The sequence below is a fragment of the Dipodomys merriami genome, unplaced genomic scaffold (genome assembly GCF_024711535.1).
Source record: "Dipodomys merriami isolate MVZ:Mamm:240054 unplaced genomic scaffold, mDipMer1.0.p SCAF_13, whole genome shotgun sequence".
NCBI lineage: Eukaryota > Metazoa > Chordata > Mammalia > Rodentia > Heteromyidae > Dipodomys > Dipodomys merriami.
The window spans coordinates 4,552,846-4,580,789 of NW_027202604.1; the positions used below are offsets into that span (position 1 = coordinate 4,552,846).

General features: G+C 48.0%; 1 protein-coding gene across 1 annotated transcript; it reads left to right on the top strand.

Annotated features, from left to right (window-relative positions):
* The first annotated feature begins 1,883 nt into the window (after positions 1-1,883).
* Positions 1,884-27,281, top strand: Tkt (transketolase). Its single transcript, XM_070018524.1, has 14 exons — positions 1,884-2,046; positions 11,736-11,853; positions 12,950-13,063; positions 13,818-13,915; positions 17,251-17,442; positions 18,640-18,758; positions 21,185-21,378; positions 22,659-22,823; positions 23,772-23,928; positions 24,066-24,196; positions 25,082-25,165; positions 25,274-25,367; positions 26,305-26,427; positions 26,996-27,281. The coding sequence occupies exons 1-14, from the start codon at positions 1,940-1,942 to the stop codon at positions 27,169-27,171; spliced, it is 1,872 nt and encodes a 623-aa protein (XP_069874625.1). The 5' UTR covers positions 1,884-1,939; the 3' UTR covers positions 27,172-27,281.
* Positions 27,282-27,944: the final 663 nt, after the last annotated feature.

The window sequence follows — 27,944 nt, forward strand, 5'->3', positions numbered from 1 at the left end:
AGGTTTATTAGAGGAGCCATATTTCTCCCAGAGAGAGGGAGCGAGCACATGGCAGCCTCCACTATCTAGGTAGCAGCAAGGTCTCCGGGGTAGGAAGTGAGGTTGATGGGAGTTCAGGTGAGTCTGGGTGGAGAGAGGGAGGGGCCAGCAGGTCTGGATGGAGCTGAGGACCAAAGGGGGGCATAATGCTTACAGCCACCAGAAAAGCCAGAAGTGAGCTATGGCTTGAATGCCTTGAATAAAAGAGGGATAGACCCTAGTTCCTACACACACACAGAAGCATACACATACATGTGCACACTTGCAAAACAGTCTCATGCTGTCAAATTCAAACTAAAACTATTGTAGCACAAGCAGACCATCAAAATTCTTGATCCTCATGCCTCAGGTTCCCAATGTTGGGATTATGGGCCTGTACCAACACACTTACCTGGTGTTGACTTTAAAATGCCTTCAGCCCTCTGGGGGTACCCAGCAAAGCATTGAACCTAGGGTGACTCAGTTCCAGAATCATAAATTCTAGTGATGTGTTCCTGCAGAGTTCCAGAAGCCCAACATACTTCCCTGAGAATCTTATTAACATTTCAGAGTGATAGGCTCCATTCCAGAGACTTATTCAGAGATCTGTGTGCTTAATTATTATTTCAGGCAATTAGGATCTGACTAGCTGCCATTAAGTGCAACTCGGAATTCTGTTGTTCCAGAATTGGGCATGGTGGTCTACACCTGGAATCCCAGCACTCAGGAAGAGGTAGGACCATGAAGAGTTCAAAGCCTTCCTTAGTGACATAGTGAGTTAGAGGTTAGTCTGTCAGCAAAATCCTCTGTGTGTGGGGGGGGGGGGGAGAAGCAGAGGCAGAGGCAAAGGAGAAGAGGAGAGGAGAAAGGAAGAGGGGACAGGAGGAAAGGAGAGGAAAGGAGAAGAGAGAGGAGAGAGGTGGAAGGTGAGATGGGAGGAAAGGAGGAAGGAAGAAAGGAAGGAAGGAAGGAAGGAAGGATTCTGCGACTCCACATTTCACTCTGTGCAGCCTGTACAACCCAATAACTCCCTTCCAGTAACCAAAAACTAATAACCTCAATAGCAATACTTAATCCCCTTCGGTATGTTTTGGTGATCTGGAAGGTCTTGGACGCTGGCTCCCTGAGGGTGCCCTTCACTGCAGTTGCTGCATGGGTCCTAAAGGATGACTCAGTTGTGAGGGCTGGTGTTGGTATCTCAGGGCTGGTGGGTGCCAATCTGCTATAGCTGGTCTGTTGGAGCAGATTGGCACCCACCATCCCTATGACCTTGATTGACCTGACCAATCTCAATGTGCTCATCTGTAAAGCAATGATTACTTCCCCTGTGAATCCCACCTATCACAGGAAAGATCTGCAGGAACTGGTGGTGTGGCTCAAGTGGTAGAACACCAACCCTGAACGGAAAAAGCTGAAGGACTACGGAAAATGATGAGGGACAGCGCAAAGCCCTGAGTTCAAGCCCCAGCACCACACACACACACACACACACACACACACACACACACACACACCCCACAAAGATCGATCTGCAAATAAACCGCTAAACTCTTCGCTAAACTTAGGACCTGGAGTAGTAATTGTTATTATTATAATTTATATTACCATTTATTATTATTATTATGTTATTGTAATTCTAATTATCGTCGTGGCTCTTTCGAGCAGAGCAGAGAAGCCTACCAATCAAGTTCGGGCAGCCGCAGGTGTCTGGAGCTTCGGGGCGGGGCCGCGTGCGCGCGTCGTCTGGGGTGATCCGACGCCCCGCCCCTGGTCCCGCCCCACCCCCTCGTCCCGCCCCCAAGGGCGTCTCCCGAGGCGACTTAACGCGCCTGGCGCGGCGCCGCTCTTCTTCCGCCGCTAGTCGCCGCTGGACCCGCTGCTGCGTTCTCTCGTCGGCGCCGTCTCCTCGTCCGGCTGCACCATGGAAGGTTACCACAAGCCCGACCAGCAGAAGCTGCAGGCCCTGAAGGACACGGCCAACCGCCTGCGCATCAGCTCCATCCAGGCCACCACGGCGGCGGGCTCCGGGTGAGCGCGGGGAGGGGCGGCCGGCGCGGCGGGGCTGCGACCGGGCTCGGGTGGGCGGGGGAGCCGCCGCCCGCCGCCCGCCGCCCGCCGCGCTCCGTGCTGCGCTGCACGCAGCCACCACGAGGGAGGTGGCAGAGGCGCGGCCCGGTGGCGGAGCGGGGCCCGGGCCACCGGCGCCTTCCGCTGCGCGCTCGCGCTCCGCTTCCCGGCTGGGGCTGCGTGGGCCTCGACCTCCTCCGACGAGTCGCGTCTGCTGCCGTGGTCTCGGGGTCCCCCGATGCTTGGTGACTCGGGGTGGGGGTCGTGGTTCCCGTAGCCCCTCCTCTGAGGCGCTACTGGGAAAGCCACCATTAATACTCTCGGGAAAACCTGGCCCTTTTGCCCTCTCCCTGAGCTTGTGGGCTCCGCTGGAAACGTTCTGCCTTGCAGGTGGGGAAACTGAGGCACCGAGTTTAAGTCAGTTGTCCAAGGTCACACTGCGAGAGCTGGGATTGAGACCCGACTGTTCAACGCCTGTTCCAACCCACCATCTTGACTGAGACCCGGCCTAGGCCTTCTCCATCTCGAATTATGCTCCCCTCCCCCGCACTGCCCTCTCCCCCACGGCCCGGCCCGACGCGACTTCACATTCCTGCACTTGTGGCGCGGGGTCTGTAGTGGGCTGCTGGGAACGCAGGGAGGTGGCACGTGGACTCAGAACCCTGGCGGTGGAAGGGGAGGTAGGCCTAGGATCTAAGCTGAGGCCTGAGGTTGGTGTGGGGAAGGAATGAGGAAGGGAACTTGGAGTCTTAAATGAATGAAGGCCCTGTGAGTTCACGCGAAGTGGGGTAACAATGTCTCCACGTTACAGTAGATAGTTTGAAGAATTCCAGTGCTCTACTTCAGGCATGCTAAGAGGACCTGTGACAGACAGCAAGGTGGACAAATCATTATTTGGATAGAGAGTGGTTTCCAGGGATCTTCTTAACCAACCTGTGAGATTAGAACAGAGAAGATTCTGGCTTCTGGCCAGTTTCATACAGGATATATTATTAAGAAGTAATCTTGCTGTGTGAGTATGCACTCACTCTCCTTGCCTTTAAGATACCTTATTTCTAGAAGGTTTGGCCCTCTTGCAGGTCACTTCCTTCCCACCCTACTCATGCATACTTTGGACCTCTTATCTCCCCTGGGCTTGTAGCAGTCCTTTGTGTGGTATCCCCTGCTTAGGCAGGGATCTAGCTTTCTTCCACTGCAACCAGACCTGCCCCAGCCTGGGGCAGGTTCTGAACGTGTTGTATTGCTTGTATGGTAAATACTGGGTCTGCTTCCCTTAGCCATTTCAGTCTGGCTAGAGTAACATAGCCATTACCCAATTAGTGCCACACATCTGAGCATTTTGAGTAGCTGGGTAAGACATGAAGACATTCAAAGGGTCACTAAGCAGCTAAGTAGGTAATCCTGGTGTGATACAGCATCCTTGCTTGTGTTCTTGAGAGTAGCACTGCCAGATTATATTAGTCCACTTTTTGAAAGTTGGGGGGTGGTACTGGGGTTTGAACTCAGGGCCTTGTGCGGGGTAGGGAGACTAGGGTCTTATACTTTGTTGTTTTTTGCCAGTCCTAGGGCTTGAACTCAGGGCCTAGGTACTGTCCCTGAGCTTGTTTTTGCTCAAGGCTAGTACTCTACCACTTATACTTCTAGCTTTTTGTTGTTTAATGTGGTACTAAGGAATTGAATGACCCCAGGGCTTCATGCATGCTAGGCAAGCACTGTACCACTAAGCTATATTCCCAGTCCTAGGGTCTTATATTTTTATCAAGGCCTGGATGGTGATCCTTCTATTTAAGCCTTTCATGTAGGTGGGATGACAGGTGTGATCCACCACATGTAGCTTACTGGTTGAGATGGAATCTTGTGAGCTTTTTGCCCAGGCTGGCCTAAAACCTTGATCCTTCAGATCTCTGCCTCCTGTGTTTACATTTTAAAGATGAGGATGTTGAGGCTAGTGTATTAGGTGGCTTGCTCCAACTAATAACCAGTGTCTGTTTATTATTGCCTGGTGTCAGGCCTCTGCTCAGAAATTCCTTGGACATGGGGGCAGCATCAGACAGGGAAAATGGAGGGAGATACAGCCATGATAGATACTAGTTTGATAGGTACTTAAAGAGAAACTAAATAATATTTTCAACTGTTGGGAGACTCCCAAAGATGGGGTGTGCTGTAGGCCTCCTGGTCCTTGTTAGATAGTTTCCACCCAGAAAAGATACTTTGTGTGGCTACCAAGAGCTACACCCATGTTTACATTGTAGCCTTAGAGAGGAACTTGCTGAACTCAAGTATTTCTTTGCAAAAGGAAAAAGGGTATAAAGTGTGTGTATATGTGTGTGAGTGTGTGTGTGTGTTTATGTAAATGAGCAATCCAGGAAAGAAATATAGGAAACTTTTCAGAAGGAAGTAGCATTCTATGCAATCTCTGTCACAAGAGAAATTTTGAAATGTGTGTGCAAGAGTATATATGTCCAAAAAATACTTGAGACATGGCCAGTGTCTGGTTCCCTTCTGTTCATTTTGAGGCGGGCTGCAGTCACAGCTCAGGGGTGCACTCTGCAGTGTCCACTCTTCTGGGGGAGAACTTATAATCTGGTGGTGAAGCAGGACTTTGGAACAGTCTTTGCTGGTCACTGCTGAACTGGTTCACTCAGTCAGTGAAGATCCAGGATGTTGGTTTCAGGCTGGGTGATGTCCTATCAACAGCTTTCCCAGTCTTGTCTCTATGTGCTGTGGATCTCCCCACACTGGTTTCTGTGTCAGAAGCTGGGCCTGGAGGTGGAGGGATAGAGCCTTCACAGAGGCCTTTTATTGAGACAGTGCCCATGGTGGCCAGAGTGTCTCTGAATCCTCTTCCTCTGCATGCTAAGGGCACTATGACAAGGGTCCAGCACACACTGGAAATCCCAGTGGCCTTGTAAGAAGTGGCCAGGATTTCTCATTTCTTACCAATCAGGGCCAGATCATGTTATCTAAATGGTGCTCATCACCCCACTCACACCTGATTCAAAGGAGAAGGTGCCTTGTGCTTTCAGCAGGTCTCCCAGGTCTTCAGAATAATAGCTTTGAGGAGGGTACCTGAAAGGCTACTAGATGCCCATGCCTGGCTGGTATACACAAGGAGATGAGGATTAAACCAGCGTTTTGTTTTGTTTTGTTTTGTTTTGTTTGGTGCCAGTCCTGAGGCTTGAACTCAGGGTTTGAGCACTGTCCCTGGGCTGCTTTTGCTCAAGGCTAGCACTCCACCACTTGAGCAACAGCACCACTTCTAGCTTTTTTTATTTTTGTGGTACTGAGAAATCAAATCCAGGGCTTCATGCATGCTGGGCAAGCACTCTGCCACTAAGCCACATTCCCAGCCCATCTAAACCAGCGTTGTTATAAGCAGCTGTCAAAAAAAGACCTACCCATCCTACCTCATTTTCTCCATCTTTAAAGGAGAGGTTAGCCAGGCGATGGTGGCTCAGTTCCTCAGGAGACTGAGATCCAAGGATCATAGTTTGAAGCCATGCTAGCCAAGAAAATCTGAGAGACGCATCACCAGTTAACTGCCCAAATGCTGGAAGTGGAACTATGGCTCAAGTGGTATGGCACCAGCCTTGAGCAAAAATGCTCAAGGAGGCTGGGAAGGTGGCTCAGTGGTGCTTGTCTTGCATACATAAGGCCCTGGGTTTGATTCCTCAGCACCACATAAGCAGAGAAAGCCAGAATTGGTGTTGTGGCTCAAGTGATAGAACTCTAGCCTTGAGCTGAAGAGCTGAGGGACAGCACCCAGGCCCAGAGTTCAAGCCCACAACTGACAAAAAAGGGCTCAAGGATAGTGCCCAGGGCCCGAGACCCAGGACTAGCACAAAAATAAATAGAGAGATCCATAGCAAAGTAGTTACTTTGTTGTGGCAGTTTTTAGTATAACAAAATGTCTGAGGTAAACTAGCTTTATAAAGACAAAAAGGTTTGTTTATAGTTTTAGTTTCTAAAAGTCCCAACAGCACAGTATATGTTCTCTTGAAGAACCAGTTAGCCTTCCAAGGAACTGGGTCCCTTAGGAGTGAGGCAGAGTGAGGAAGCCCTAGGACCCACCACCTACTGTGTTTAATATCTCGTTATAGTAGTGATGTGACCTTGAAGTGACCAGAATTGCATTGCATCCCTGGTACCCAGTGCTGGCTGAGTGCTGTGGCTCCTGTCCCTCCTGACACTGGCTGAAGCAAGAACAGAGCCGTTGAGATTGCTGCAGCAGCATTACTCAACTCCATGTGAAGACACCTGGTTGCCCTGGGATGGCTTTTTTCCCCCCTAAGTGACCTCTGAACTAAGCAAGGCTAATGGTCAGTGATTCTTTCTTAAAGCATTGGGGCAAGGTTCAGCTCCCTGGCAAGGATCTGACAAGAGTATCCTCTTGAATTCTCATGAACTTCAGCTCTGATTCTTGTTGCAGCCCTGCTCCTGGACTTGACATATTTCAAAAGGCCTATTGTCACCAGAGTCTGGTGGTCTGTGCCTGCATGTCCAGAGCTGAGCTCTTAGGCAAATTGTACTTTTGCCTTCTTGGTGGCAGGGTAGAGTGGATGTGTCTGTTTGACCCAGCTCCCACAGAAAACCTTGCTCAGAAATCAGTTGCATTCATAGACTGGATATAATCTCTGAGGGTTACACAACTGGTCAGAGAAGTGCAGACACCTGAGAACTTCCTCTCCTTTTACAGCTTTATGGAGGTATAATTTCATATTGTAACATTCTGGGGTTTAAGATTCATTTACAGTAGTTGGAAGTAAATTAGTAAATTTATCATATCCAATTTTAGAATATTTCATTATCCCTGAAAGATCCCTCCTGCATATTCTGTAATTCCCTCCTGCAGGAAGGAGGCTATCTAGGGGTAACATGAACTAGAATTTCCATTTCTTTTTCTTTTCCTTTTTCCCTCCCTCCTTCCCTTTCCTTCTTTCTTTCTTTCTTTCCTTCCTCCCTCCCTTCCTTCCTTCCTTCCTTCCTTCCTTCCTTCCTTCCTTCCTTCCTTTCTTTTCTCCCTCCTTCCTTCCTTTCTCTTTTCTCCTTCCTTCCTTCCTTCCTTCCTTCCTTCCTTCCTTCCTTCCTTCCTGTCTCTCTTTTCTTTCTTTTTTTTGGGGGGGTCCAGGCCCCCAAAGGCCCTGAACTCTGGGCCTCTAGCTCAAGGCTAGTGCTCTACCACTTGAGCCATGGCCTCACTTCCAGCTTTTTCTGCTTATGTGATGCTGAAGAATCGAACCCAGGGCCTCATGCATGCAAGGCAAGCACTCTACCACTGAGCCACCTTCCCAGCCCCTCCATTAATTTTTTTTTTTTTTTTTGGTCGGTCGTGGGGCTTGAGCTCTTCAGCTCAAGGCTAGTGCTCTACCACTTGAGGTACAGCGCCACTTCTGGTTTTCTGGTGGTTTATTAGAGATAAGAGTTTCATGGACTTTCTTGCCCAGGATGGCTTTGAACCACAATCCTCAGATCTCAGCCTCCTGAGTAGCTAGGATTTCAGGCGTGAGCTACTGGCGCCCAGCTCCTCCATTTCTTTTTTTTTTATGGCTAAATATTCCTTTGTTGGAATATCCAACATTTTGCTTATCTATTCCTTGGTTTTCCTTCACTTTTTCTCCCCTCAGTCTTTTGCTTTTGTCTTAGCTGTGCTGCTGGCAGACACTGGTTCTTTGAGCAAGTTCCTTGCTTTCTGTGGACCTTAGGGGGCCATCCTCAAAATGAGATTAGACTTAGACTTAATCTTTGGTATTAATAGGAGTGAATAATAGATGAACAAATAGCAATGTTTACATGATGAACTTTATTCTTTTTTTTTTTTTTGGTCGGTCGTGAGGCTTGAACTCTGGGCTTGGGTGCTGTCCCTGCGCTCTTCAGCTCAAGGCGAGCTTTCTACTGCTTGAGCCACAGCGCCACTTCTGGTCTTCTAGTGGTTTTTATTGGAGATAGTCTCACAGACTTTCTTGCCTGAGCTGGCTGAACCATGATCCTCAGATCTCAGCCTCCTGAGTAGCTAGGATTACAGGTGTGAACCACCAGCGCCTGGCTATGAACTTTATTCTTTACACTTACATTACCCTGTCAAGTCAGCTTCTATTATCCATTTTAGAGAATACTGAAGCTCAAAGGTCACAGGATTAGGATATATCATTTCTTCTTTTGTACACTCAGTATGTGTGCGATGTTGCTAGGCTCTTATATCAGTCATTTAATGTCAAATGGTGGCAAGTGTTAAATCAGGTAGTGTGGGCTTCACAGAGGTGGTCACATGAGGCAAAGATCTGAAGAAACTTTTTTTTTTTTTTTTTTTGTCAGTACTGAGGCTTGATCTCGGGGCCTGTGCACTTGAACTCAGTTTTTTTGTGGGTTTTTTGGTTGTTGTTGTTTTGTTTTTCCCAGGCTAGTACTCTACCACTTGAGCCACATTCTACTTCTGGCTTTTTGTTGGTTAACTGGATATGAGTCTAATGGACTTCCTGGGCTGGCTTTGAACCCTTTATCCTCAGTTCTCAACCTTTTGAGTAGCAATAATTACAGGTATATGCTACTAGTGTCCAGATGAAGAAACAATCTTACGTTTAGTGTCAGAAAGAAGTTCATTCTGAGTAGGAGCAGTAGTGGTTCAACCAAATGAGTGGGAGTTCTTTGTTTCTTAAGTCCTGTTGGTTTTGTCGTATCACCTAACATTTTGGATTTAGCATCCACTTATCAGGGAGACTATGTACCGTTTGTCTCTTTGCTCTTGGCTTACCTCGCTCAACATGATTCCTTCTAGCTCCATCCATTTCCCTGCAAATGCCATTATTTTGTCATTTCTAATGGCTGCATAATACTCCATACACATAAATTTTTATTGTCATTCCATCATGTATTTTATAGTGTGTACAAATAACTTTATGGGCTGGGAATGTGGCTTAGTGGTAGAGTGCTTGCCTCATATACATGAAGCCCTGATTTCCATTCCTCAGTATCACATAAGCAGAAAAAGCCAAAAGTGGTACTGTGGCTCAAGTGGTAGAGTGCTAACCTTGAACAAAAGAAGCTCAGGGAAGCCTGGTGCTAGTGGCTCACTCCTATAATCTAAGCTGAGAATCATGTCAAAGCCAGCCCAGGCAGGCAAGTCCGTGAGACTCTTATCTCCAATAAACCACCAGAAAACTGGAAGTGGCATTGTAGGTCAAGTGGTGGAACAAAATAGCCTTGAGCTGAAGAGCTGAGAGAAAGTGCTCAGGCCCCAGGACTGACCAAAAAAATAAATATAATAATAATAATAATAATGACTATATGTTTGTGAACAGTAGGGTCTTCTCTGTTATCTATGCATCTCTTTTTTTTCATGATATATTTGTGAGATAATATAATAGGTCCGTGTTTGGTGAATGATGTGTGAGTCTCTCATTCTCACTGTTGTATATATACTGTTACATGTGATTATATTGAAGTGACTATTCTGTTGATCAACATGTGGGAACAGCCATGTTGGTTTTCCAGGAAACACTGTATGTATATTATGTCTGTGATCCTCCCAGTGAAGTTGCTGGATCTTAATGAATGTGCATCTTCAGCACATTTTTATTCTTTTTTATTTTTTGGTGCCAGTACCAAGGCTTGAATTCTGCCTCATGCTCTTGGTCAGCTTTCTTATTCATAGCTGGCATAATCTCTCTTTACTTCGGTCATGGGGCTTGAACTCAGGGACTGGGCCCTGTCCCTGAGCTTTTTTGCTCAAGGCTAATGCTCTACCATTTTCTAGTGGTTTTCTAGTGGTTAATTAGAGTCTCATGGACTTTTCCTGCCTGGGCTGGCTTTGAACTGCAATCCTTAGATCTCAGCCTGCTGAGTAGCTAGGATTACAGGTATGAATCATTGGTGCCTTGCTAATATCTCTTGAGTCATGCCTCCTGTCCATCTTTGGTATTTAATTAGCAAGAGCTCATTATTCCTTTTTGCCTGCTCATGATTGGAGTGCCTCATGTTCCCAGACTATGGAGTAGTTGGAGACATTGAGTGGTTGGTCTTCTTGCTGATGAATGTGGGCATTGGTGACCTGGGTACTTGAACCCATGGGCTTTCAAATCAACTGCTTTTCCATTTCCTCCATGTTCAGGGCCAGGGCAAACCTCTCTCACATGCAGAAAACACTTGTGTCCCATCATTACTCCATGGGGTCCCTCCTAGTGGCTGTGTGGTAGTGTCAGTCACTCTGGGGTCACTAGACATGGTCAGGGTGGGCAGAGCCCCTGCTCCTGTTTTACTTTCTCTTCAGAGAAGTTGGGCCCAGAATCTTTCTTCCATGCTGTGGTTTCAAACAGGGCTTCTTGGGAGTGGGCTACTCTTGGAGGGGGGAAGGGCCAAGGTTGGCACTGAGAGTGGGGGATTAGGGTCCATCCCAGGCAGGAAAGCGTTTCTTGTTTATGTGTCCTCACCTCCCTCTTTCAGGTTTTAGTGTCTTTCCCCCATGACCAGGAGTTCATAGAAATGGTTAAGTATAAGACAATTGTGTGCTGGGAATGTGGGTACTAAACCAGCATGGGACAGCTCTCTGGATTCCTCTACTAATGTGTCTGTGCTGGGAGTGACTCACCCCTAACCTGGTGGGGACCCCTAGAGGGGAGGAGGGGGCTGCTGTGAGCCCCATGTGTTGCATGTGCCCTTGCATTGGGCTTGGCGTTGGGCATGTTTTAGTGTTTGGTACCTCAAATACAGTGTCAGGGCTGAGCCGTGCTGCATGTGTGGGCGGCTGAGCTCCTAACAGAACTGTGGACCACAGGGCTCCAGGAGTTGTAGATGTCTCATGAATCCAGCCCGTGCTTGGAGACTGTAGTCTCATCTCTAGGATGGAATCCTTGCACGTGGTAGTGTCAACTTCCTTTTATCAGGAGCCATTCAGTTATCAAAACAGAATTTAAAACTCCCCCTTTGTCCTGCCACTCTAGGTTCTTGATTTTGTCAACCCTCATCTAAGGAAGTGTAAAGGGTAAATTGTAGCCTTTGTAAAAGATGAGGTTTTGTGCTTTTAAAATTCTTCACAAAAGCATGGTTCCAACTGCTACTTACTTACTCTAGCCTTCAAAATGCCCATTTTAAAAGCTGCCAAATAGCCAAATGATGTCTTTGGAAACTCTAAAACATACCTCTGAGCTTTAGTCTATGCACAGATGGCCAGCTTCTTGAAAAGAACAGCATGCCTTCACAAGCAGACAAACTTGGTTTCTCTGTTTGGCTGTGGTTCATTTATCAGTACCAGGGCTCCTTAGCTGAGTCCTTAGGTTCCTGCTAGGAACTACTACTCTATAGCTCCCCACCCTCATCATCCTATGTTGATTCTGAGCTGAATCTGCTATACTTGGTCTCCTTCCCTTCCTTTCTTACTCTGGTCTAGCCTTAGAGTTTTCCAGGGGCCTTTACTGAGGGTCCAGGGTAGTGCTCTTGAAAGGTATGACAGCCCCTTGTATCCACTAAATGGCCAAACTCCCAAGCTACCAGTAGTAATCTTGAGACCCTGTGCTACCCTCCCAGGTAACAGGAGATAAGCCAGACCTGTGAGAGTCTCCTTTAGTCTGGCATCCCTAAGTCCCCATATACAGGCCCAGGAGTGCTGAAGGTTCCAGGTCAAGAGCCATGACGCACGTGTCTTCTTTCCTGGGCCACAGCCATCCCACATCATGCTGCAGTGCCGCTGAGATCATGGCTGTCCTCTTCTTCCACACCATGCGCTACAAGGCCCTGGATCCCCGGAACCCGCACAACGATCGCTTTGTACTCTCCAAGGTAAGAGTCCTGCTGCCACATAGCCTTTGCTTGGAGCCAGGTGTCATGTGGGTTCAAGAATGGTGAGTGGTCTCAGGAGACTTAACTCCCAGTCTAAGCCCAGGCCTGGCCTACCACTCAAAGAATCCTCCTCTACTTGCTCATCCTGATCCCTTCTTTGTTGTCTGACTCTGTGCCAACCCACCTAGCAAGCTAAGAACATATGGTATTCCAATTGGCTACCCTTCCATGGAGCCACGTCCATGAATGAGGTTCTAACCCAGAAAAGAATAATAGAGGACAGTAGAAACTTTGTGTCTTTCTGGCCAGGTGTTTCACTCCGTTTGAGTATTGATAGGCAGAACTCAAATTCAGATTTGGGTTAGTTGGGGGCTTCCCACTGGTGTGTTCCCCCAGGAGTGGTGATCCTGTAGCCGGATTTGTGGGGTTTTTTTTGTTTTTTTTTTTTTGCCAGTCATGGTGCCTGAACTCTGGGTCTGGGCGCTGTCCCTCAGCTCTTCAGCTCAAGGCTAGCGCTCTACCACTGGAGCTACAGCGCCACTTCCGGCTTTTTCTGTTTATGTGGTGCTGAGGAATTGAACCCAGGGCCTCATGCTTGCAAGGCATGCACTCTACCACTGAGCTACCTTCCCAGCCCCCTGTAGCCGGATTTGGGATGGGATTCTTTGTCTTTCTTCTGATAAAAGTTACAGCTACAAACCATGCAACAATTGCTTAAGATCTACCTGTCCTCAGGCGTAGCTCAGCAGCCACTGGTCTTGGATTAGGCTGTAGTAGGAGTTATAAGATTGTCTAAGTATCTCATATGCCAGGATTAGGGCAGCCGGCTGCCTGCTGGTTTTTGGCCTCATCTAGCCACACAGTTGTGCGCCCTGCACCTGTTGTAATGTCTGCCTGGCCTTAGCTGTGGGAACTTTGGGCTGGAAACCAAGAGGCTAGAGAGGCATGAAAGGGGAGAATTGGCCTTCACTTGCTTCCTTCTCTGAAATGAATACCCTGTCTTGCCAGCTTATCCAGGCTCTGGGGCCCAGCATGCAGCAGGAATAGCCCCAGGTATTGGTTCTCCATTTGACCACCTTTGCTGACTTCCCTGCAGGGCCACGCAGCTCCTATCCTATATGCGGTCTGGGCTGAAGCTGGCTTTCTGCCTGAGGCAGAACTGCTGAACCTGAGGAAGATCAGCTCTGACTTGGATGGGCACCCTGTCCCTGTAAGTGCACCTATCAGCCAGGAACCTCCTAGGCCCCTGCCTCCACTTCCTCTTCCCAGTCCATGAGGGAGGGAAACGGCATCCACAGAAAAGCTAGAAAGGCAGAAGAAGGGGCTGAGATGAGGAAGGAAAGGTGTGAATATTTAGGTTACCATTGTATGCACCCCATGCTATACACAGGGTGAGGCCTCAGCTTCAACTTGAGGAAGGCCCCTCCAAGCTTCCCTTCCCAACTGGGCTGCCCAGCTCAGGAACAGATATAGTTGGAAGAGTCACTGGGGAATTAATAAGGAGATAGCAGCAGAATGTTAGTTCCCAGGAAGCAACCTAGCTTGCTCTTCAAGGTGTCAGCTAGCCTCCATTCAAATATTGGAAGTAATGAGTTACCACAAAACCACCACCAGGGTCTAGGTCCTCACCAAGGCCAAACATTCTACATTAATATTGGGTAGACTATGTTTATAGGTGATTCAATTTGGGGCTTAGAGAGTTTTAGTCCCCAATTTGAGGTCACATGATTTGCTGGAGGGTAGAGCTAGGAATTGAACCCATACGCACAGTTACTTTGCTATGAGAATGAGAAGTCACATTCTGGGAAAAGGCCTTCTGCAGGGAAGGGGCTCAACCAGTCTGGGAGGGGGTCGGGGAGGGTATGGCTGCCCTGGCTGCCCTGGCTGGTAAGGGCAGGATCTTAGGTTGAGTTACACAACTCTCTCTTCTCTCCATGAATAACTGTGGTTCTCTGTTATGACAGAAACAAGCTTTCACTGATGTGGCCACTGGCTCCCTGGGCCAGGGGCTTGGGGCCGCTTGTGGGATGGCCTACACAGGCAAATACTTCGACAAAGCCAGGTAACACCCCTACTCCTTACACTAACCATCAGTAATTTTGAAGAGGGGTTCTTGGTGGCCCAACCTTACTCTCTGCCCTCAGCCACCGCTATACTGCCTCCTGCCTGGCTAGGGCTGAGTAGCATATGTACATGTCCTGTTCTGAACTCAAAAAGACCTGCTGAGGATAGCATGGGTAGCCCTGTTTTCAGTTAAGGAAGTATACCCAGCGAAGAGACCTGCCCAGTGCCTCTCAGTAGCAACTGGCTGGCCCTTGAGTGCCTGGTGCTACCACATGCTTTCTACCCAGAGTGCTTTGGCTGGGTAGCTCCTGCCTTACCCCCTTAAGCCCAGTGCCTGTATCCCAGAAATCTCAGAAGGATGTGCCTCCCCACCCTATGTCTAAATAGGTACCAGGAGCCCAGGCTACCTAACCTTTATCTTCAGAAAGGGCTAGGCTATGTATTCTAGAGCGTTCTATAGTCTTCAGGTGATCTCATATCAGCAGGGAAAAGTCAGCCATCAGAGAGACTAACCCTGTAGAGAGTAGGTGAGGAGCCTGGCTTGGCAGTGTTTTGTGGGTTTGTTTGTTTTTTTTAAGATTTCTATTAGCATACATTAGCTGGACAAGGGGAGTTTGTTTCACTGTGCATTTTTATCATGTGGACAACATATCCCATCACTGTCCTCTATCTCCCTTATTTCTCCCCACTTATTAAAATAATTTCAACAAGTTTCATTGTCTGTTTTCACATGTGCACATAAAGAACTTTGACCATATTGATCCTCTCCATTCCTCCTCCTTGTCCCATTGATACCCACTCTCCAGTAGCTCCAGTCTGGCTAGACAGGTTTGCTGCTTAGCATCAGGTGGTTTTTAGGAAAGTACCCACTGTCCTCAGGACACATTTCAGCTATAAGGTGACCTGCTGTCGCCACATTTGGCCTGAAGGACAGAGGCTACAGTCTCTTTAAGAAGAATCATTCACAAGAATGGTTCGTTACTCCCTTTTCCATGCTTGGTGCCCATGTGCTGTCAGGTTTCACCTTGATAAGCCCCTCAGGGATGAGGATGGGTGTGAGGAGTTACCCTCCTGTGGATGAGGAAACCAGGAAAGATAGTTGCCTAGATCCTCTGGTGGGTGGTAGGAAGAGGCAGAGGACACATCTAAGGAGACCCTGGGCTGATTTCTGAGGGAGCCTAGGGCAAGGCTCTTCCTAGGGGAGTAAAGCTGATGAGGCTTAGGCTGATGGGAGGAGTGGAGGGCCCAACCCTGGCTCCGGGCTCCCGACTTCCCATTTCCTACAGGAGACGGGCCATAGCCAGCTGTGATGGGACTGATGGGTAGAGGGTCTTTTAGGAAGCCTGACCACATGACATACTGTGGGGAATGTTTTTCTGCATGTAGGTCCCGCCTCCCAGCAAGGACTCCTGACACAGCTCTTTAGGAGACTCAGAGCCCCTCAAGCCAGAGTCACCTAGCAGCAGAGCTTGAGTTTTGGCACAGGCTCAGCTACATCAGAGGTGATTCACCGTGAAGAGAAGAGAGAGTCACAAAGAATGGGATGTGTGTTTAAGAACATTTTGTTGGGCCTTAGAACAGAGACATGAGTTAATTATTTCTTACAGTTGCTTGAAATAATTCCCTCTGAGAAATCATTTCCTGACCCCATCATAATAGAAAAGGCCAGTACAGGGAGAAGAGATTTGGCAGGTTCCCAGAGGCCAGGGTAGTATGGAGCCAGGGTTGAGTAGGCCCTCAGACTACCTGAGGGAGGGGGTCAGGGCACCAAGGGATTATCAGGCTTGGCCAGGCACTGAGAGCTGGCATCCTGATAAAGCAGATCCAGCTTCTGGCACTGTTTCTTGCTGTCTCCTTTGGAAGTTAAAAAAGCATATTAAAACAAATGGACTTTTTATTTATTCTTAACTTCTCCCTAATTTAAATGTAACAGTATGTTTCCTCCATGCAATCATCTGTAGCCCCCAGCTCTAAATCTTGACTATTCAGGCAATACCACCTCAGGTTAGCTCAGGTTTCTCTATCACCATCCCCTTTTCCTGTTCACAGTCCCTTTCCCAGGATTGTAGGACCTCAGGATGCCTACCTGGCGCTAATAGGCTTCCTTGTCTCTGTTCTTAAGGCCCAGAGCTATGCTGTCCTCCACTTGGCTTCAGTCAGCTTCCCTGGAATTGAGTCAGGCTCCTGAGGTTGTGTTCCCAGAGAAAGCTTCAGGATCTCAGACCCTGTTAACCTGAAGGAGGAAGGAGACAGCTTAGAGACAGGATCCAGTTCCAGAAAAGCCTAGGGAAAAATGCTTCTCTAAGTTATGATTCCTGTGGCCTGGCTTGGTGGAGGCCTCAGGAAATATCCACCAAAAAGCTGAACAAGAAGCGGTGGCTCAAGTGGTAGAGCCTTGAGCAAAAGATACAAAGAGCTCAGTACCCAGCCCCTGAGTTCAAGCCCTAGGACCAGCACCAGGCAAAGGGAGGGTGCAGGAAGCTCCCTGTCACCGGGCCTGCGGAAGTGCTGAGTCATGCTGACAGCGCTGGCTGGCCTGCCCAGCCTCTTGCAGGCAGTGTCTTGGTTCTGCTGCAAGGAGACAAGCAGGAGGGCAGCTGGAGCTACACAGCTGAGCACTGGGCAGGCTAAAAGGGCAGTGCCCTGAGCAATCTGGGCTACTATCAGAAGTGTTAAGTCTTGGTTCAGCTATTTCCCAACAGTGTGACCTTCAGACAAGTCCCTTGATCATTCTGAGTCAGTTAGAGAATAACAACTGAACTCATCTGAAAGAGGATGTTATTCAGCACAAGACTCAGTACCAGTCATGTCCCCAGTTCCTGGGTGCCCTGAGTGACCTGTGAAGGATTTGTTAATCTTTATCATCCCTATCCCCTCATATCTCAGGAGCAGAGTCAGGGTCTCTGAACTCATTCCCTCACTTCTAGCCTTACCCCTTTTACACCCTCCCCTGAGGCCAGGAAGCTAATGTTCTCTGAGTAAGCACCCCAGGTTTCATGCTCATTTACCTTGGCACACTGCCTTTGAGAAGACCAGGCTTGCCTTTTGTCAGTGAGAAGAGATCCTGGGAGGAGAAAGGGCCAGGTGCAGCACCAGTCTTAAGGTGCTTGGGAAGAGCTTACCTATGAAGCACCCTGACCCCATACTAGTATGTCTTCCACTGCCCTTGGTTATGCCCATTTTCCCCTAGGTGGTCTGTCCTGTGGCCCACCCAGCAAGTTCTGGGACTCCTCTAATCTTATGGGGGGGGGGCTTTACCCAGAGTGGGTAGTTACCCCAGCATCCCCCACTCTTCTGTCTCTTACTGGCCACATTCCCATCATCTGTCTACAGCTACAGGGTCTATTGCATGCTGGGAGATGGGGAGCTGTCCGAGGGCTCAGTGTGGGAAGCCATGGCCTTTGCTAGCATTTACAAACTGGACAACCTTGTTGCCATTCTTGACATCAACCGCCTGGGCCAAAGTGACCCAGCCCCACTACAGCACCAAGTGGACATCTACCAGAAGCGCTGTGAGGCTTTTGGGTAAGTCAAGCTAAAGTTGGGAGGTTAAACCCCAGCTAACAGTTTCCCTTCCATAGCATTTTCCCACGTTAATTCCAAATCTGGACATTTGGACTTCATTCATTGTTCAAGCGACCACTATGACTTTGTGGGCTAAGGCTCAGTCATAAGCAAGTTTATTTGTCTAAGCCCTGGCCTTATTACTAATTTGCTTTATGACCTTGGCAAGTTACTCTTTCAGCGTCTCCATTGCTTTTCTGTAAAACAGGGCATTAGCTACCTTATTGGGCTGTAAACTTAAATGTATTCATTCAGCACAATGCCTACAAAAAGCAAGTATATGGGGCTGGGAATGTGGCTTAGTGGTACAGTGCTTGCCTAGCATGCATGAAGCCCTGGGTTCGATTACTTAGTACCACATACACAGAAAAAGGCAGAAGTGGCACTGTGGCTCAGGTGGTAGAGGGCTAGCCTTGAGCAAAAGAAGCTCAGGGACAGTCCCCAGAGTTCAAGCTCCAGGACTGGCAAAAAAACAAGCATATGGTGTGTTTGCTGCTGTCTTTATTACTACTAATACGCCTGTTCCATAAAAGCAATGCATAAAGAGGTCACCCTGACCCAGCCCCTTGCCGTGTATTGAATAGTGTGGTTCATTTTATTTTTATTTTTTATCAGATATAGGGCTTGAATTTAGTGCCTGGACACTGTCCCTGAGCATTTTCACTCAAGGCTAGAGTCTACCACTTTGAGCCACAGCTCCACTTCCAGTTTGGGGCAGGAGGTTAATTGGAGTTCATGGACTTTCCTGCCTGGGCTGGCTTTCAAACGTGATCCTCAGCTCTCAGCCTAAGTAGCTAGGATTACAGGCGTGAGCCACCAGTGTGTGGTGCATAGTTTATTTTATAAAGGTTTCCAGTATCTGTGGAAGGATCAAATGAGTTATCCATATATACACATTGAGCCAGGATGTTCAAGAATCTAAGAGAAAACAGACCTACCAAGTCCCCAAAACAGCTTTGTTAAGAGGCAAGTTAGGAAGTAAAATAATGTGAAAAAGGAAGGGAAAGCCCAAATTGGAGACAGGAACACCTTAGGTGTTCCAGCTTGGGATCCAACTGTGTGGGATACAGGCAGGGCTGGTGCCAGGCCTTTCCTTGGGGGTTCTTCAGGGCACTTTGGCACCTGGCCACTTCCAACTTCTGCCACCTCTGTCACCAGCTGGCACACCATAATTGTGGATGGACACAGTGTGGAGGAGCTGTGCAAGGCCTTTGGCCAAGCCAAGCACCAGCCAACAGCCATCATTGCCAAGACCTTCAAGGGCCGTGGGATCACAGGTATGTGCCCTGTGACTGAGGGTTGGGCCATGTCATGTCACTCTGAGTCCTTTGTGCCTAGGGAAGTACCAGCCCTATCTTCTCCCTGTATACACTGGGCTCCAAGGAAGGGTTGCAAGAAATGCGGAATTCTGTGAAGTGATTCTGGTCTGTATGGCTAAGCCAAGATTTGAGCCCAGATCAGCCTGGTCTTAGTTGAATGGCATGTGCTGGCAGAAGGAAGGAAAAGGCTGGGGGGGGGGGGAGGGCAGGGGGGGTGTCTTAAACAGAGCCTGTGAGTAAAAACATTGAGTAGTTCTTGCATCACACCCCAGCTGATATTTTGCTAGCTCCAGCCACCTACTGCATTTGGAAGGTCTGGGTTCTCCCTTGGCATGTGTGGTGGGTACCTCTCAGTAAGTTCTTGGTAAATGCCTGTGTGAGCTTTGATGATGTTTCTGCTCCAGGCTTGAGAGTGAGGCAGACATCTGATTCCCAGAGGCTCTTGCCCATTTTAATGATAAGGAAATGACTATAAGTAGTCATTTATAGAATGACTGTAATCAAAAAGATAAAGAACATGCTAATAAGGGTCCAGACCAAAGGGAACCCTCACATATTGTTGGTGGGAATACAAATTAGTGCAACTGCTATTGAAAACAATATGTCATGTTCAAGGCCCTCGGTTCATCCCCAGCACTACATCAAAGGAGAAAATCAAAGAAAATAGTGTGAAGCTTCCTCAAAAATTAAAAGTGGTAGAGTGCCTGCTTAGCAAGTGTGAGATATTGACTTCAAACACAATAGTGCCAAAAACAAAGAAACTAAAAGTAGAACTGCTGTATAGTCCACTGGTCTCACTATAACATATATCCAAAAAGATGAAATCAGCATATTGGAAGAGATACCCACACTGGTGTGTGTATTGTAGTACTATCTCAATAGCCATTTAGAGGTCAGCCCAGGTATGAACTCAAGGCCTGGGCATTGTCCCTTAGTTTTTTTGCTTGAAGCTAGCACTCTACCACTTGCCCCAACTCCACTCTCAGCTTTTTGCTGGTTAATTGGAGATAAGAGTCACAGATGTTTTTCCTGCCAGGACTGACTTGGAACTATGACCTTCAGGGTTCAACTTCCTGAGAACCCAGGTCCTATTGATGGTTGGACTTGGTAGTACATGCCTTAATCCCAACTACTCAGGAGGTCTGAGGCCAGCAACAGACAAAAACATAGGACCCTATCTGTAAAACCTCTTTAGGCATGACTAAGTAGTAGACGGTAGCAGAGCAAATCCTGGAGTTCAAACCCTCCCAGTACTGCCGAAAAATTTTTTTTAAATATTATTGCTAGTACTAGAGCTTGAGATTAGGATCATCATTCTCACTCAAGGCAGTACTCTACCACTTGAGCTATACCTTTACTTCTGGATTCATGTTAGTTAATTGGACATTAGAGTCTCCTAGATCTTTTTTGCCCAAGTTGGCTTTGAACCTTGATCTTTAGATCTTAGCTTATTGAGTAGCCATAATTAAAAGCTTATTTTAAACTATATACAAAAAGATGACAGTACGCAAAAGAAAATGTACTTATTTCTGGATGTATGTAAAGGTAACCCCTCTGTATATTACCTCTAAAATAACAATAATTGGAAAAAATAAAAATAAACTATATACATATTTAAAAAAAAAATAGTGGTCAGAGAACTGCCCAGGGACAGTGAAGGCCTGGTACTATAAGGACCTGATTCTAGCCCTGGGTCAGCTTCTCTATGCCAGCCAGCCTGGGATAGGGTAGCAGTCCCCTTGCCTGCCTGCATGTATGTGGGTAGATGAGGATGAAGGTACTATGCTGGGAGCCTTTTAGGGGCAGGTAGCTGTCAAGGTAAGAGCACTGGGATTTTGTGGTCTCATTGCTGCTACCTGGTAACCCCCTAGATTACCCAGATAAAAACTATGCACAGTTTCTGAAGGCTCGTAAAAACATCAGTCTGTCCTAGGCTGCAGTGACATCTGAGGTAACCTCAGAGAGGGATATTAAGTCTTTCTGGTTCCCATACATGAAGGCTCTGAGGCAGAGACATACATAGTTGCTTGCAGACTCCACTCTGCCATTTACAGATACATCAGGTGACCTGGTAATGCTCACTCTATTCTGACTGTAACCTTCCCCTTCTCATTGAAAGGCTCCCTCACAGCTATTCACAAGCAGCCAGAGGTTTCCAAAAGCATACCTATGCAAGCTGTAGGACCTAGGGTGGATTAACAGTGGCAAAGGGGAAGAGGCTGTGTCCCTTGTCACACACATCTGCATATTGGTGTTCCCTCTCCTTACCATTCAGCGAAGGAGGACCAGGCAGTATCAGTATAATTCTCTTCTGTATACCCTCTTTTTCTGTCTGAGAGTGTCTGCCTTACCTGTCCCTCTGTCCTCCTATGCTGTACCTGCAGGTATAGAAGATAAGGAGGCGTGGCATGGGAAACCTCTTCCCAAAAACATGGCTGAACAAATCATCCAGGAAATCTTTAGCCAGGTCCAGAGCAAAAAGAAGATCTTGGCCACTCCCCCGCAGGAGGATGCTCCCTCAGTGGACATTGCCAACATCCGCATGCCTACCCCTCCCAGCTACAAAGTTGGGGACAAGGTATGTAGTTAAAACATTTTCTGGTGATGGTGTGGCTGACGGTGAGGCAGTCCTGGTTCTCTGGTTTCCTACAGCTAACATGTATCTTCTAGAAAGTTGGGAAAGGAGGTGGACACCAGTGCCTCATGCCTGTAATCCTAGCTACTCAGGAGGCTGAGATCTGAGGTTATCTTCAATTAATCCCTCAAAAACAGGAAGTGGCACTGTGGTTCAAGTGGTAGAGCACCACCAGCTATGAGCACAAAGAGGCTTAGGGACAGCATCCAAGCTCTGAGTTCAAACCCCACAACTAACCCCCCCAAAAAAAATTGGGAAAGATATCAATTAGGCAACATGAGTTAAACTAAGGATCCCTGTTTCCTGTCAGTTGCCTTGAGCACAGCCAGCTCTGGAATGTGCAGAGTTGACAAGGAACTTGTTCATAGTCATACAGATAGCTACTGGCAGAAATAAGAACAGAGTGTCAGATGAGACCAAGGGTCCTGAACCAGGGCCTTCCCCTGAGTGAGCCTATCAACCAGCAAAATGCTGGAAGTAGAGGTATGGCTTAAATGAAAGCACCATTCATGAATGAAAAAGCTGAGCAAGAATATGAGGCCAAGCCGGGCGCCGGTGGCTCACGCCTGTAATCCTAGCTACTCAGGAGGCTGAGATCTGAGGATCGCGGTTCAAAGCCAGCCCGGGCAGGAGAGACCATGAGACTCCTATCTCCAATAAACCACCAGAAAACCGGAAGTGGCGCTGTAGCTCAAGTGGTAGAGCGCTCGCCTTGAGCTGAAGAGCTGAGGGACAGCACCCAGGCCCAGAGTTCAAGCCCCACAACCGCCAAAAAAAAAAAAAAAAAAAAAAGAATATGAGGCCAGCCAGGTGCTGGTGACTCACTCCTGTAATTCTAGCCACTCAGAAGGCTGAGATCTGAGGATTGCAGTACAAAGCCAGCCTGGGCAGGGAAGTCCATGTGAGACTTACCTCTAATAAACCACTCAGAAAACTGGAAGTGGTGCTGTGGCTCAAGTGGTAGGGTGCTAGCCTTGAGCTGAAGAGAGGCCATGTTCAAGCCTCAGTACTAGTGCGTGCACGCGCGCGCGCACAAACACACACACACACACACACACTTTTCCAGAAGACCTGTTACTTGGTCTTGCTTTTTTCTGACTCCCCAGTCTTACCCTTCTCCCTAAAAACTTCAGAAGCCTAGGAGGCAGGCAGGACTCTAGGACATATCCCTATACATAATATGCCCCAGTGGTACTCAGAGCTTCCTGCTCTCTTTCCTACAGATAGCCACTCGCAAGGCCTATGGACAGGCCCTGGCCAAGCTGGGCCATGCCAGTGACCGCATCATTGCCCTGGATGGGGACACCAAGAATTCTACCTTCTCAGAGATCTTCAAAAAGGAGCACCCAGACCGCTTTATTGAGTGCTACATTGCTGAGCAGAACATGGTGCGTACCAGGAATGGTCTGTAGTCCGAGCCCTCTTGCTCCTTTGGGCAGCCATATTGACCATGTAGGCCAGCCCAGGGAGACCATAAGACCTACTAGGATCTTACATAGACCTTTGACCCTCAGTAGCTACAGTTCATGGTTGTTAAGTCCAGATATGCTGTGGTGAATAGGTGTGTATAAGAGGGGAGGGTGCACATAGGAAGAACTCTATGTAGAAACGATGAGAAAGGGACCTACTGAGGTCAAAGAAGGCAATTCAACCAAGAGGCTGAAATGTAATGGATTTAGCAGCTAATTGGCTGCTGAACCTATGTGTATAGGCTCTTACTACAGACACTATGAGGGATGCATATATGAAAAAAAGATGTTTTGCCCTGTTTTTAACATAACTCATCCTGGCCAGGAACGGTCTTGCAGGCCCTTAAGGACAGGGAGCTTCCACCTTCTGGAAGCCACTAATATGCCCACAGTTCTTTCTCCAGCAGAACCTAAAGTTGTCTGTCAAACTACCGAGTCCAGACTACTCTGGCAGGGTGGAGGGGCTAGAGTGGCCCCCGGTGTAGGGAAAGAGGACTGATATGAGCTGACAGGTTTAGGAACTGAGGGAGAACATAGTTTGTATCATCCATAGTGCTTCTGAGTGAGGGGTTAGGGCCTGGAACCGCAGATGGCATGAGGCCACTGCCCTCAGATCTGGGAGGAAAGGTGCAGAGGACCTCAGGGTCTCTGCAGAGAGAGGCCTTGAGGCTAGCAAGGACTCCAGAAACCTTAGTGAGATGATTTGCTTGTTAGAAAAACAGCTCCAAAGAAAAAGTTTAAGAGAACTTTTGAAATGATTATTTCAAGTAGTAGAAGCATGGGATTGGCATGAAACTGCAGAGTCCGGGGTATACAAGAACCTCTTAACTGCCTCATAGGGACTAACATACCTTGCCTGCCCCCCAGGTGAGCATCGCTGTAGGCTGTGCCACACGCAACAGGACAGTGCCCTTCTGCAGCACATTTGCAGCCTTCTTTACCCGGGCCTTTGACCAGATTCGCATGGCAGCCATTTCTGAGAGCAACATCAACCTCTGTGGCTCTCACTGTGGCGTGTCCATTGGTGAGTTTAGCTAGGAACCTTGCTCATGTAACTTGACTTTAAATCAGAAAGAGGAGATGGGGGATTGGACGAGGATCCAGGATAGGGAAATCCATGGATGGGGATCTTATTTCAACTTCTCCTTTCCTATACCACAGGAGAAGATGGGCCCTCACAGATGGCCCTAGAAGATCTGGCAATGTTCCGGTCAATCCCCATGTCAACTGTCTTTTACCCAAGTGATGGAGTTGCTACTGAGAAGGCAGTGGAATTAGCAGCCAATACAAAGGTTGGTCGGGAGGGCTATTTTTTCTCTTCCCAGAAGCAGTTTGTCCCTAAAGAGACCAAAGAGGAGGCCAGCTACAGAGACACTGAAAACACAGGGCTGCTCATCTGCTGCCCTAGAGAGTTGCTTATTGACATTGCTCTTGCTGTCTGTAGCTTAAAGAAGTTAGACAAAGAAAAACAACACACAATAAGATGGTACTAGTAGCTCACACCTGTTATCCTAGCTATACAGGAAGCTGAAATCTGAGAGCTCTTGGTTCAGAGCCAGCCTGAGCAGAATAATCCTCAAGATTTAGCTCCATTTAATCAGCAAAACCAAAACTAGACTGAAGATATGGCTCAAGTGGTAGAGCACCAGTCATGAGTGAAAAAAATAAAGTGTAAGGCCCTGAGTTCAGTCCCTGGTATCAGCACAACACACACACTTCTACTAATCTTTTCTCTGCCAGGTTGGCATTTTATGTCTATACAGTCATGTCTATTGTCCCTTCTTTAGTTGGATTCTCCAAGACAGAAAAAGATGAGCTGAGCCACATAATCCAGATCAAGAGCTGCCCCCTGGTAGACCTCTTCCTCTGCCTGAGGCTAGGGTCCTGCTGATATATTCTGGAAAAGTACCCCCACCCAGAAGCCAGTCTACCTGATGCTTCTGGGGCTGGCAAAGCCATGAAAGGTTCTCAGGTGTGCTTAAGGAGGTGCAGGCTTCTCCAGAGAGAGGGCCTAACTTACCTATCTTACCTACCCCTCACTTCCTACCCCTTTTCCCTTTGGGGTTGATGGGCTACGAGATTTGCACATGGAGGGTAGACTTCTTTAGAAAGACTATATCCCCTGAGATCTGAGTTGCTGCACCTGTGTTCTTCAGTTTTATCTGTTTTGATCCCAGGGCATCTGCTTCATCCGGACCAGCCGCCCAGAAAATGCCATTATCTACAATAACAATGAGGACTTCCAGGTTGGACAAGCTAAGGTCAGTGTGTTCTTACCCAGTAAGGCCCCTTAGAGCAAGCCAAACCCACCCTGCTGCCACTCCTAGCAGTCAGGTTCCACCCTGGCCTCATTGACCTGTCACCCCCAGGTGGTTCTGAAGAACAAGGATGATCAAGTGACTGTGATTGGAGCTGGAGTGACCCTACACGAGGCCTTGGCTGCTGCTGAGCTGCTGAAGAAAGGTGAGGTGAAAGGGACCTGAAGAGAGAGTCTCATCTAGTTACATGATGATGGCACTAACTAAAAGCCTCTTGTGAATGCTAAGTGTGGGGCTGCATTGGGCACAGTCCTGGTCCAGTGGCACTAGTATACTGATCGGATCAGAGGCACTGGAGCCTGCTGGTGGGACTAGAAACACAACTCAGCTTAGCACTAGTTAATTAAGTTATTCACTATCAGCAAGCCTGTTTCCCATTTGTACACTGGCACTTTTCCCACGGAGCTGTTGTGATGATAAAGTTAGCGAGATTTAGTATTTATTGTCTTTATTATTGTGACTGTGCAGATATTAGTTAATGATATTATGAGGAGGGAGTGGGTATTAGGTTGTCCTGCAATGGAATCACCAAACAGATGTCACTACACCGATGTCAGTCATGTTGAGCACCAAAAAGTGGAGGGTTGGCATGGCATCCTTAGTTGACCTCAGAGTAATAGGAATCAACTAGGAAAAGTTGGAGCAAAGAGGGGCTTGGGAAAGCTTGACGGAGACTATAGCTAGCAGGACAGAACTGGAGGAACCAGGGAAGCCCAGCCCTACCAGTTGGGTCCAGGTAGGGCGTGTTAGACTTTTGGCAGGGCGTGTTAGACTTAGATCTTTCCTTCTGGAGTGGTTTTATGAGGTCCTCACCAGATACTGCTCCCCTTCCTGTCATTCCATAAGCCTTTGCCTTCAGATAGCTGGTACCTTCCCTGTGGCTCTTCCTTGGTATTCAAAGGTATCCTAACAAGAGAACAATTGGTTCTTCCCAGGGTAGAAACAGGCTGCAGGCTAGACTCTCAGTGCAAACCCTTAGAAAACACATTTCCACCATTGGGCATTGAAGATCCATTGCTAGTAAGGCACCCTACAATACTCAGCCCTCCCTTCAGCCATGCCCATGCCTTCTTCCCTCACAGAGAAGATCAACATCCGTGTGCTGGACCCCTTCACCATCAAGCCCCTGGACCAAAAGCTCATTCTTGAAAGTGCTCGCGCTACCAAGGGCAGGATCCTCACAGTGGAAGATCACTACTATGAAGGTAATAGGGGCTGTGCTGGACTGGAGGCTGGAGCAGGGCCAGAGTCCAAGGGCATTCCTCCAGGGATATAGTCCACCTTTTTCTCTCAGCAGTGGGGTTGGAATTCTCGCTGGTTTTCTGATTGGCAGGAGCCCATAGAGCCGAGCCAGCAGCTGCCAGTTATCTAGATTCCCAAGCTGAGTCTGAAGCCTGTTAGTAGGCCAAGTCCCATCTGCTCCCAGACAGCTCTAAGTTTTCTGGGCCACAGCTGTCCTCCTGGGGCTCAGATAAAGAAGGTGGTTATACAAACTCAAACAGGAAAAGCAATATTGAATTTATCTTTAATGAATCCTTCACAAGCATCTACCAAGTACTCACCATTCATTCCTTTGAGAGGTTCCAGGGGTAGAGACAGACTTAGACTAAGATGAAGCGCAGAAAGTGCACTGTGTACTGTGATCAGTTAGAGATGACTGCTCTGGCTAGAGGATAGAGCATATGCAATCTTAGCCATCCTTATCTCAGGGAATAAATTCAAACTAGGGGCAGAGGCCTCCTCATCAGACTCAACCTCCTTCCCTTTGCCCAGGTGGCATAGGTGAGGCTGTGTCCACTGCAGTAATGGGAGAGCCTGGAGTCACTGTCACCCGGCTGGCTGTTGGCCAAGTACCAAGAAGTGGGAAGCCAGCTGAGCTGCTGAAGATGTTCGGTATTGACAAGGACGCCATTGTGCAAGCTGTGAGGGGCCTTGTTACCAAGGCCTAGGGAAGGGCACAGGTATTGGGGGGAAGGGGTCCTGCACATTCCTGGTTCTGGCAAAGGTGCTCAAAGATGTACTGAGAGGAGAGGTAAATATATGTTTTGAGAAAAATGAATGGTTTCAAGGCCTTTTTCTTTGCTGTGGATGATTCTGGCAAGAAGGGTGGAGGGGAATTGGGAAGGCTGGTGTGTACCTGGTTTGGGGCCAGGACCTAGGTATCTCAAAGCTTCACCTCCCCTTGTTCAGCTTCTGCTCTCCACTCTCAGAACTGCTGCTACTTCCCAAGCACAGCCAGGTGACACTTCATGTTCCTGTAATCCAGTCACTCAAATGAAGCAGGAGGATCATGAATTTGAGTCCAACCTGGGCTACATAATGATACTCAGTTTCAAAAAAAAGTAGGAGTGAGAAACCAGCCTCTTCATTTTTTGTGCCCTGTGGCCCCCACAAAGGAATTAATATGGTCAGCTCCTAAAGAAAAGGCCACAATTATTTCTTAGAAGTTCTGCTTCCAAATACAGATACTTGAAGCTCCAACCTATGGATTTTGTAGGAGGCAATTGAGTTCATAGCAGCCCAGATGTGCTAAGTTCAGTTTTCTCCATACTAATACCATTCTGGGTATTGGAACTTGAGGTTTAAGAAAAAATGTTGGTCATTGGTGGCTCACACCTGTAAACCTAGCTAGATCTCAAGAGGCTGAGATCTAAGGATCATGGTTGAAACCTAGCCTGGGCAGGAAAGTCAATGAGACTCTTACCTTCAGTGAACTACTCAG

What these genes read in the sequence shown, in the direction of transcription:
- Tkt (XM_070018524.1), top strand. Translation starts at nt 1,940, where the DNA reads ATGGAAGGTTACCACAAGCCCGACCAGCAGAAGCTGCAGGCCCTGAAG. An exon ending in ATCGCTTTGTACTCTCCAAG is followed by an intron (nt 11,854 to 12,949) that starts GTAAGAGTCCTG and finishes ACTTCCCTGCAG; the next exon opens with GGCCACGCAGCTCCTATCCT. An exon ending in AATTAGCAGCCAATACAAAG is followed by an intron (nt 24,197 to 25,081) that starts GTTGGTCGGGAG and finishes TTTTGATCCCAG; the next exon opens with GGCATCTGCTTCATCCGGAC.